This window comes from Gracilinanus agilis, chromosome 3, assembly GCF_016433145.1.
Source record: "Gracilinanus agilis isolate LMUSP501 chromosome 3, AgileGrace, whole genome shotgun sequence".
NCBI classification, from domain to species: Eukaryota; Metazoa; Chordata; class Mammalia; order Didelphimorphia; family Didelphidae; genus Gracilinanus; species Gracilinanus agilis.
Window position 1 is genome coordinate 77,151,542 of NC_058132.1, and position 11,529 is coordinate 77,163,070.

General features: G+C 47.5%; 1 protein-coding gene across 2 annotated transcripts; it reads left to right on the forward strand.

Annotated features, from left to right (window-relative positions):
• The first annotated feature begins 4,626 nt into the window (after positions 1–4,626).
• HPCAL4 (hippocalcin like 4) lies at positions 4,627–7,360 on the forward strand. 2 transcript variants are annotated; one of them, XM_044671460.1, is made up of 3 exons: positions 4,627–5,149; positions 5,720–5,935; positions 7,163–7,360. In XM_044671460.1, the coding sequence occupies exons 1-3, from the start codon at positions 4,895–4,897 to the stop codon at positions 7,358–7,360; spliced, it is 669 nt and encodes a 222-aa protein (XP_044527395.1). In that variant the 5' UTR covers positions 4,627–4,894. The 2 variants fall into 2 exon arrangements, with proteins under 2 accessions (XP_044527395.1, XP_044527396.1); XM_044671461.1 differs by lacking the exon at positions 5,720–5,935.
• The last annotated feature ends 4,169 nt before the right edge of the window (positions 7,361–11,529 follow it).

Consider the following 11,529-nt stretch of genomic DNA (forward strand, 5'->3'; position numbering starts at 1 on the left):
AGACAGCGAGCTGCACGACTGGCACAGTTGGCTGTTTGTGGGTTTTTTTAAATCCTTATTTTCTGCCTTAGTATCCACTCTAAGACAGAAGGGCAGGGGCTGGGCATTGGGGTTTAAGCGACTTGCCCAGGGTCACGCCACCAGGAAGCGTCTGAGGCCAGATTGGAACCCAGGACCTGCTGCCTCCGGAGCTGGCACTCTATCCACCGGGCTCCCGAGCAGCCCCTCTATTGGGACTGAAGCCCAGGTCTTCTGACTCTTTCCCAAGCTCAAAGCCGGCTCTCTCAGCTCCTTGAGGAAGCAGAGTTGGTTTTGTTGAGACTCCTGGGTGTGGGCTAAATGCAGGAGTGTCCAACCCCGAGAACCTTTGGGGCAAATTCCCAGAATGCCCGACCGCTGCCCCCTTTCTGGACACTCTGGACACTCCGAACTTCTTCCCTTCCCCTGAAATCAGTTCAGTGGAGCTCTCTGGGTATTATTTAGCCCTGCGACCCTTCCTTAGCTGCCAGTGCACAATCTAGAGCCCTAAGACAGAAGGACTGAGGCGGGGGATGAAACATAAGGACTGCTACAGTCATTTCCCAAATCTGGGAGCTCAGAATGGAAGTCTGCCTGGGGGAGGTGGCCCACCCACAGAATATGAGGTGGACCAGGGATTAGCATCACCCACAATATTAATGGGCTCTGCTATTTGCTGCTGTAAAGAATGATTAAGAGCTCAGCAGGCATCAGACACATCCTAGCTGTGTGACCCTGGGAAAGTCACTTAACCCCCACTGCCTGGGTCTTATGGTTCTTCTGCCTTAGAAATAATATTTAGGGGGACAGCTCAATGGATTGAGACCTAGAGACAGGAGGTCCTGGATTCAAATCTGGCCTCAAACACTTCCCAGCTGTGTGACCCTGGGCAAGTCACTTAGCTTAGTCCTAGTCAATACACAGTACTGATTCTAAGATAGAAGGTAAGGGTTTAAAAAAAAAGAAATGATATTTAGTATTGATTCTAAGAAAGAAAGTCTAAAAAAAATGTCAGCGGAGCAAAGAGATAGAGATAGGACGTTCCAGACTAAGGGAATAATATGAGTGGCTTACATATGGCCTTGAACAAGTCTCTTCCTCTCATTTTCTGCATCTAAAAAATATAGGCGTCCAAGTGGAATTGCTTGTCAGCTCCAGGAAGGGGGATGGAAGCAGGGAGGGAGAGAAAACGAATCATGTAATCATAGAAATATACTTTAAAATTTAATCGAAAATAAATAAATAAATAAACAAATAAGCAAATAAGCAAATAAATAAATAAATAAATGAAGGGGTCAGATGACCAGTAGTTCCTAACCATTTTTTGGATCCTGTACCCCTCAGCTTTCATTAAATCTTCTTATCCTCTTGCCCAATAGGAAAAGAAATAAATTCTAGAGTTTTCATCAATATACAAATATAGGAAATAAAACAGATGAATTTCAACAAGATAATATAGTTCAATATGAGTTCAAATCTGGCCTCAGACATCTACTAGCTGTGGTACCCTGAACAAGTCATTTCACCCTCTTTGCCTCAGTTTCCTCATCTGTAAAATGATCTGGAGAAGAAAATGATAAATCACTCCAGCATCTCTGCCAAGAAAACCAGAAAAAAAGGGGCCACGAAGAATTGGAAATGACTAACCAAAAAATACAGTTATTGTCCAAATATTCCCCATACTTCCTTGACAAACTTCTCATAGCGACGTGGTGCTGTAGTTAGTGTTGGACCTAGAATCAGGAAGACCCAGAGTCATATCCACTCTTCCTTTGCCTCAGTTTCTGCATCTGTAAAATGAGGATCATAATAGCATCTACCACACAGGGTTGTTCTGAGGACCAAATGAGAGAATATTGATAAAGTGCTTGAGGACCTTTAAGTGCTATATAAAAGTCACTTCTTACTGTTTTGCTCCTCCCTCCTAGGAGTACTATGCCCCAGATCGGGAACCCCTAGACTGTCCGATGAGCTCTAGGCTCTCTCTCAGCAGAAGCAGAGATCCCTTTCAGGAGAGAGGAAGGGATTCAAGGGAATGGTCATGGTGGCATAATTGAAAGAGCCCAGAGTCAGAAGATTCAGGGGGAAATCTAGACCCCCACATCTGTTAGCTGTGTGACCCTGAGCAAACTGCTTCTCTTCCCGAGACTCAGTCTCCTCATCTGTAAAACAAGGGGCTGGACAATAATATCTGCAGTTCTCCTCCTTCAAAGGATCCTTGGAGGAAAATAATTTCTACCCATGGAAGAACCATAAAAATGGGAACCAGTTATTATCAAGCCCTGCCCTCCTCCCTGCCCCCCGTCTCCCACCACTAGCACCTTCTCCTGAAACCCAGTCTCCCAGGAAACTCTCCCCCCCCAAATCATTCCCCAAAGAGAATCCATCCTATTCTGGTGCTAAAGAGTGCCAGAAAGCTCCCCACACCACCCCCATAGCTCCTCCATCTTCCTAGCAGCCTAGGGAAGGATGTGAAGTACAGTTGGGGAAGCTGAGTCCCAGAAGGTAATTACGTCACACAGTAAGGCAGCGACAGAACTAGGGCGTGAGCCTCCGTCTCCCAGCTTCCAAATGCTGTTATTCAGACAGCCCCAAAACTGCCTCCTAGGCTTGCTGCTGCTCAAACAAGACCAAGCGTGGTCCTAGCTCCATCCTCTCTCCAAGGGCCCCACACTCCCCTTTATTGCCATTGGCTGAGCTGGAACTCTCCCAGAGGAGCTATTCATTCATTGGGTGACACTGAATAAATTCTTTGGACCTCAGTTTCTTCATCTGTAGAATGGAAGAGGCTGAGGTGGGGTGTGGGTGTGGGAAGGAGCCAAATCTCTGACGTTCCTTCCAGATCCGAACCCTATAATTCTATGTTCCTATGAGTGTATGATGAACTCAGATCCCTCAGATATTGTGGCAGGTAGGATGGTGATTCCTGACTATAAGGAAGCTCTCAGTGGTTAATGGGGCTTCCCTAAAATACCTCCACTCCAGCCAACCCCTCCCACTGTCTCTCACTGACTCCCCAATGCTCCCCACTGCCCCAATCTACCCTAGTCACCTCTCACACTTCCCCACAGCCTCCCGACACCTCCCATTGCCCCAAATACCCTTCACTGATCCCCCAAACCTCCTCTGCCGCCAACCTTCCTTCCTCATGACCCCCCTGATGCCCAGCACTCTCCAACTTTTTCCCACTGACCCCAACATTCTCACCCCCCCTAACACGGCTCACCAGTTCCCAAGACCTCCCACAGCCCTTTCCATGCCCTTTACTGATTCTTCAGCATTTTCATCAACTCCCAGTACTTAGCCCTGACCTTTCAACATCTCCCAATGGTCCCCACTCCTACCCTTCACCTCCATGTTTCTAAAAACCATCCCATGCTCTTTGGGGGCTGGTCTCTGTCTCCCTCTGGTGGTTGTCTCCTGTTATGCACCCTGGATCCTGTGCTCCCCTCTCCTGCATTGCAGAGTATGAGGGAGAGCAGCAGTGGGGGCACTACTGAGCCTGTGGGGATGTCCACATCCGTGGCCACCACTGTATAACTGGAAGACTGCTGAGTTTAGTCCCTGAAGTCTCTTTGCTCAGCCTCCACACTGGATCCAGTAGGGACTTGGTGGCACCATGTTGGTTTGGGAAGATGAGATGGATGAGATCCGGGCTCTGTCCTAGGGGAGAATCTAATTTAGTGGGCTCAGACAAGGACAAAACAAAAGAACTGGGCAAAGGTGGAGTGGGAGTACTTCGCTTCGGTAGTCAAGAGATAGGTTCAAATCTCAACTCTAGCCCTTACTGCCTGTAGGATCCTAGGCAAACCCCTCTATGGGCCTTAGTATTCTTATCTTGCCTCATAGTAGACCTAATGTGCTGTAATGGATGGAGTCAGGAAGACCCGAGTTTGAATTCTGCCTCAGAAACCTACAATCTATAGGACCCTAAGTAAATCACTCATCTTTGGGGGACTCAGTTTCCTCATCTGTAAAATCCTTATCTGTAAAAGTGGATGAACTCAGTGATCTCTGAGGTCCTTTCTAGCTCTAAATCTGATTCCAAGGTAAAATGAGGAGAGAAGTTAACCTCGACCTCTTGTAATAAATAATAATGTGATAGATGATATGAAGCCGATAGCATTACAGTATAAGCATTTCAATGACTATGTGCTTTATGCTAAGTTCTTTATAAATATTATTTCATTTAATACTCACAACAGCTCTGGAGGGTGGGTAGAAAAATTTTATAGTTTTATAGTTAACAAAACTGAGGCAAAGATAGTTTAAATGACTTGCCCAGGGGGACATAGCTAGCAATGTCTAAGGCTGGATTTGGACTTGAGTTTTTCTGACTGAATCTAGCACTCCATCCACTGCACTGCCTTAATGCTCTAGGTAGACATTCTTTCTATAATGCTTTTAGGTTAAATTTTACTACTTCTCTGAGAGGTAGGTGTTATAATTATTATTTTCTCTATTTTTTAGGTGAAAAAAGTAAGAATCTGAGACATTAGGGAGTAGAGAAAAGAAGGAATTTTAAAACAACTCTAAGGCATTATGTCAGGCCTTTCAAATTGGCAAAGATGACAAAAGAAGAAATTGGCAAATGTTGGAGGTGTCCTGGGAAGATAGGTTTACTAATACATTGTTGGTGGAGTTGTAGATTAGTGCAACTAATGGAAAACAATTTGGGTGTATATCCAAGAAATCACTAAATTATCCAGAGATATTATCCTGGCCATATATACTAAGAAGGTAAAAAACAAAGGAAAAGGTCCCATGTATATATATATATGAATATTTTCAGCAGCATCTTTTGTAGTAGCAAAGAACTTGCAAGGAAGAGAGAGCTCCCAGGGCCCAGCCTGGGGAGGGCAACTTTCTGGGGTGCATGAGGGCTGTAGGGGAGCAAGTCCCCCAGGAAGAGACTTCTACTCTTCCAGGGCAAGGTCTGAGTTCTTTCTTTGTGCCCAAAGGCTGGGCCATGGGGAAAGGAAACAGCAAACTGGCCCCGGAGGTGCTGGAGGATCTTGTGCAGACCACGGAATTCAGTGAGCAGGAGCTAAAACAGTGGTACAAGGGCTTTCTGAAGGACTGTCCCAGTGGCATCCTCAACCTGGAGGAGTTTCAGCAACTGTATGTCAAGGTAAACCTCCCTCCTCTACTCTCACCTTCCCTAGCCTGGTGCAAGATCAACTGGGGCAAAGCTTGAGCCCTGAATCCCTCAAGCCAGCAGAATCTGAAGGGAGAGGGTACTGACTGAAGGGAGTGGCGCATGGGGACCTTCCTGGTGGGAACCTACACTTGTTCAGTGTGAGGTGGTACAGATCCTACCTCCCTCTCTACTTTCTCACTTTTCTTTCTTTTTTTTTTTTAAGCCCTTTTCTTCTGTCTTAGAATCAATACTGTGTACTGGTTCCAAGGCAGAAGAGCAGCAAGATTATGGCTTGGCTATGCAGGTTAAGTGACTTGCTCAGAGTCACACAGCCAGGAAGTATTTGAAGCCAGATTTAAATTCAGGTTCTCCCACCTCTAGGCCTGGCTCTCTATCCCCTGAGTTGTCTCCCCCAGGGTCACTTCTGAACTTGACTCAATCCTCTACTCCTCTGCCTCTTGTTCCCTCTCTTCTCTTTGCTTCTCCCTTATGGGGTGTCTTTCCCTGTATCCCTCCCCATCTCCCTCCTTTCCTTTCCTGTTCTCTCTTTCCTCAATCTAGTTTTTCCCATACGGCGATGCCTCTAAGTTTGCCCAGCATGCCTTCCGCACCTTTGACAAGAATGGAGATGGGACCATCGACTTCAGGGAGTTCATCTGTGCCCTGTCGGTCACTTCTCGAGGCAGCTTCGAGCAGAAACTCAACTGGGCCTTTGAGATGTATGACCTGGACGGGGACGGACGCATCACTCGCCTGGAGATGCTGGAGATCATCGAGGTGCTGGCAGAGGGAAGCAGAAAAGTCAGAGCAGGACTAAGATGTTTGGAGGGGGGCAGGGGTCAGAGCAGGAGAACAAGAGGGAAACTGAGCAGAGTAAAACTATTCTATGAATTTTCTTTTTAAACCCTTACCTTACTCAATACTATGTATTGGTTCTAAGGCAGAAGAGCGGTAAAAGGTAGGCAATGGGGGTCAAGTGACTTGCCCAGGGTCACAGAGCTAGGAAGTGTCTGAGGTCCCAATTTGAACCCAGGACTTCCTGTCTCTAGGCCTGGCTCTCAATCCACTGAGCCACCTCTGTGAAATGTAGAGAAATGAGGTTTGGAGGTCAGAGAACAGGCTGCCTGCCTGGGGGTTTTGGAGAAGAGAACATCAATTTTGGAGAAGCCAGAGGTCAAATAAGAACAGGGAGATGTGAAAGTCAAAGACCAAAGTGAAGAACACTGAGGTTTGGGTTAATTAGGGGTCAGAATGGGCAGGGGAGTTTAGAGAGGTTAAAGATCAAAGGGGAGGCTACAAGTTTTACATTCAAGGATCCAATCAGGATAGTGAGGCTTAGAGAAGTCAGAGGTCAGAGTAGCCAATGAAGTCACCCACTCCCAGAATGTTAGGAGTTTGAAGGGTCCTCAGGGACCATCTAGTCCTACCCATCCCTGGACAAAGAGTCCCTTCTGTAACATATGTGATCATCTAGGCCCTGCTTGAAGACCATGAGTGATGGGGAGCTCGCTCTTTCTGGAGGCAGCCCATTCTGATTCGGGACAGCCTTAATTATTTTTCTTCCATCAAGCCTAAATGTGTGTCTCTTCGGCTTTGCCATGTTGCTCCAGATTCTGCCCTGTGAGGCTGAACAGAACAAGGCTAATCCCTTTCCCACATGACAAATGAAGGTGCCAGGAATCACTTCTCTTTGCCATCTAAATATCCCCAGTTCCTTCAGGCAGCCTTTGGGTGGGCTGAAGCTGAAGCCCTTGCCCAGGTCCGAGCAGGGCAGGGCAGTTTGGGAACTGGAGGTCAAGGAGAGCAGTGAGGGTCGGGATCAAGGATCAGGAGTCAGAGCAGGACAGTGAGAAGGGCCATCTCAGCTGCTTCTGCCTCAGGCTAAGGGAGTCCAAGGGGCTTGTCCATAAGGCTGGACCAGCGTGGGCATGAGAGACTGATGCCTTGATCACGCTCTTCCCTGAAAGGCCAGCAGGGCTCACTGTTCTTCTGCCTTCCCACCAGGCCATCTACAAGATGGTAGGAACAGTCATCATGATGCGCATGAACCAGGATGGGCTGACCCCTCAGCAGCGTGTGGACAAGATCTTCACCAAGATGGATCAGGATAAAGATGACCAGATCACCCTGGAGGAGTTCAAGGAGGCCGCCAAGAGTGACCCATCCATTGTGCTCCTGCTGCAATGTGACATGCAGAAGTAGGGGGAGCCCTGCCCAGAGCCCCCCCAGGTCCTACTCCCCTCTGCCCAGGGCATCTCTGTGTCCTATCCTGGGCCTCCCTGTCCCCAGGGCACTCCTGTGTCCCAGCCCCTTCTGCCCAGGGCCTCCTTGTGTCCTCTGCCTACCCATGCCTCAGCCCTCCTCCTCCTCAGAGCCTCTCACTTTCCAACCCTCGGCCCTGGACCTTCTCCCCTCAGTCTTCCAGTGTTCCATACTTTTTTTGCCCACCTCAGAGCTTCTCCAAATCCCCCTCCCCAGGGCCCCAGCCCTGTTCCACCCTAGACCTCCCTCTCCCCAGGGTTTCTCTCTTTGTCCCATGTATCCCCCCCAGCCCCTATCCCCCAGCTATGCTCCACCCCACCTCCTCCAAGGTTCCTCCCCATCCCAGGTCTTCCAGGGGCCCAGCCCTCTTAGCCCTGGGCTCCCTTCCTGTGCCATCCCTCCCCAGCCCTACAGTTTTGTATCTGGTTCCCCCTCCTCTCCTTTGAATTTGCTGGCAAAGCTTAGGGGCAGGCCTTGAGGAGGGGGGGTATTCCTAGCCCCAAATTCATCCCATCCTGACCCAACTCTCTATTGCTGGGTCCTTGGCCAGTTCTTTCCCGGGGAGATGTCCCTGTTCCTAGTCCCTTCTCCAGGCCCCCTACGCCTAGTAAGGGAATTACCCAGGAAGCAGCTTGCTATGATCTAAGAGGCCTCTACTCAGAGGCAGCAGACCTGGGTTTGAGACCCAGCTTGGCTCCTTCCTGGTTACGTGACTGTGGTCAAGTCACCTCATCACTCTCAACCTCAGTTTCCCCATCTGTAAAATGAGGGGGTTGGACTAGATAATACTCTAACTCTAAATCTTACCAGCCTATGAATCTCCTTTAGAACTTCTTCCCCTTAGCTCACCTGAGAAAGAAGAGGAGACCCCTCACCCTGCCCAGTCTATGGGAGACCCTCCAATCCCATCCCCCAAACCCACTCACTCCTCTGAACCCATTGGAGGTGGGAAGAAGATAAAGGGGATTCACTGGGCCTCTCCTGAACATCCGCCCCCACTTCAAGGACACTTCCCTTCCTCTTCCCAAGACATGCTTCTTTGGAGGTCTTTATTCTAGGCCTTCATTGGGCTGGACCTGGACCCTCCAAAGGGAGTGGATTCTACCCTGGTGAATGCTGGGAAGAGCAGTAAGTACATATCTCCAGTGGTCCTCCCCCAACTTTTTTGTTGTTTTCTTTTTCTTACATTTTCATGTTTCTGGCTATTATGCCCAATAATAAGTTACTCCGGAGGCCCCAAGGGCCATTTACAAGATGGAAGTGACCTTCCTGAGCTCCTGCTTCTAGATCCTGACACTCCTCAAAAGCAGTCTTGGGGCCCAAACCTTCCTTAATGGGGTCCTTTCTGGCTCCAGGCCTTAGGGAGAGAGATTCATGTAAAGGAAGAAGTGAGGGGAAGGACAGGGCCTTGCAAAGGTTATGGTAGGTATGAATACAGTCACAACTGAATCAGAGGGAGGCAGCTGTCCTGTTCAGCAGTCACTGTGTGGCCTGGGCCTCAGGGCCAAGAAAGTCGCACTCAGGGAGATCTGGAAATGTAGAAATCAAGCTGGAGGAAGGAGATCATCAGAAACACTTTTTCTCCTCTTTCTGAGGAAAAAAAGTGGACATTTGGGGGAAGGCTAAAAGAGATCCACTTCTCCCTTTTCTTTTTTTTTTTTTTAAACCCTTACTTTCCGTCTTGGAGTCAATACTGTGTATTGGCTCCAAGGCAGAAGAATGGTAAGGGTATGCAATAGGGGTCAAGTGACTTGCCCAGGGTCACACAGCTGGGAAGTGTCTGAGGCCGGATTTGAACCTAGGACCTCCCATCTCTAGGCCTGGCTCTCAATCCACTGAGCTACCCAGCTACCCCCTACTTCTCCCTTTTCTAATCCAGAGTTGCTTCATTGTTGGAGGTGAAAATGTCTTGTGTAATACTTGCTTGACCTGCCAAATCTGGTTTGCTAGCTTCATTTAAAAAGCAGAGGCTGTGCAGAGGCCCATGCACTGGTCAGTGTGCATTTTAGTTACTAGCAAAGAGAGCCAAGCTGCTGCTGCTGCTGCTGCTACAGGACAGGAGGAGGCATGGTCCTACCATGATGGCTTCTTGGAGGTTTGGGGGAATGTCACTTGATTCAATTCAATTGAACAAAGATTTAGGGATAGAAAGACAAAAAAGACAACAGTCTCTGCCCTCAGACAGTTTACATTCTATCAGAGCCTATAACACTGGACACAAGCAAGTGCAAAGGGTAGGAGAAATAATGTCAAGAAGCAATTTCATGAGGGAAAAAGACACACAGATAGGCTAATATTAGATTTTTATATATGTACAGGGAAAGAGACAGGCAGAGACAAAGACAGAGAGAAAGAGACAAGGAGAGAGAGACAGACAGACAGAGAGAGAAGGAAAGAGGAAAAGGATAAGAGAAAGAAGAGAGAAGGAAAGAGAAAAAGAATGGGGAGAAGAGACAGAAAGTGGAGAGGGGGACAGTGGGGGGCAGAGGGAGGAAAGAGAAAGAGGAGAAAAAGGGAAAGAGAGGAGAAAGGAGACAGAGAAATAGCAGAGAGGAGAGAAAGGAAAATAGGGAAAGGGACAAAGGAAGAAGGAAGGCAGGAAGAGAAAGAAAAGAGAAAAAGAAACAGAAAAAGAAAAAGAAAGGAAGGAAGGATGCAAGGAAGAAAGAAAAAGAAAGAGAGAGAAAGAAAGGAAGGAAGGCAGGAAGAGAAAGAAGAGAGGAGAAAAGAGAAACAGAGAAAAAAGAAAGTAAGAGAGAAATGAAGAGAGAAAGATAGAGAGAAAGTGATAGAAAGAAAGAGAGAGAAAAGAAAGGAAGGAAGGGAGAAAGGGAAAGAAGAAAGAAAAAGAAAGGAAGGAAGGATGCAAGAAAGAGAGAGAAGGAAAAAAGAGAAGAAAAAAGAAAGAGAGAGAAGAAAGAAACAAAGAAAGAAAAAGGAAGGAAGGAAGGAAGAGAGAGGGGAAGGAAGGAAGGGAGAGAAGAAAAAAGAAAAGAGAAAGCTAAAGAAACAAAGACATAAAGAGAGAGAGAGAGAAAGGGAGAGAGAACTCCAACAAAGCCTTAAGAACTGAAGAAATTGTCCCAATTTTATCCAGATGAAGAAAATGATTGGTTGTGGAGAGGTCCAGAAAATACATATAGTCTTCACTTTCAGAAAGGAGAACTGGACCTCCACCCCAGAAAAAAACAATCATGGAATACAACTCTTGCTACCTAGAATTTTTTTCAAATCCACCTCAATTTTGAGCTTTCACGATCACTGCTTTCTGCTTCCCTTTTTTTCCTTTGGACTTTGGACTTTTGAAGGAAAATTTTCTCAGGATAGAAATGATTTAATTCAAGGAACAATTATTAACCACCTACTATGTGCAGACCCCAATGGCAGATCCTTGTGGGGTGAGTAGGGGAATGAAAAACAGCCCAGTCCCTGCCCTCTCAAGGCTTATCGTCTCCCAGATAAGCTTGTCTCTTCTTTTCCTTTTCCTGTAGGTCTGTTTGTTTCTTGATATGATGAAACGTTTCCAGATTCATATAACTCTTTTTATGTATGTGCTACAAAAGATTCAGCAAGACCCCTGGGCAAGACCCAGACTTGGGAGCCTGTGTTGAGCAAAGACCTCAGCCCCAGTTATAGGCTGGGTAAGCCTGGCAGGACCCCTGCCTGCATTCCTAGACCAGACACCTGCAGTGTGCTCCAATGGGAGCCCATTGCCTTCTCAAAAGCAAATCCTCAGCCCAGTGCATATTTGACACTTAGCCAAATGCAAAGGAATGTCCCCCATCCCTGCTATTCCTGGAAGGACTTTGGAGGCCATCTAAGGACCTATACCTGGTTGGAATCCTCCCACCACAACATGTCTAACAGAGCACCATCTTCTTTCCATGTGAAGCCCTCCAATGACAGATGGTTTGCCACCTCCAAGGGCGGTCCATTACTGCCCTTTAGGACAGCTGCCCTTGGTAGGAACTCTTCCCTTATATCCACCTAAAATCTGCCTCCCTGAGATTCCGCTTAGAGTTCCTAGTTCTGCCCTCCTGTCTAGCTGAACACAGTTAATCCCCCTATTGCACAACATATCTATCCAGCTGTGGAGAATCTCAGAAGCA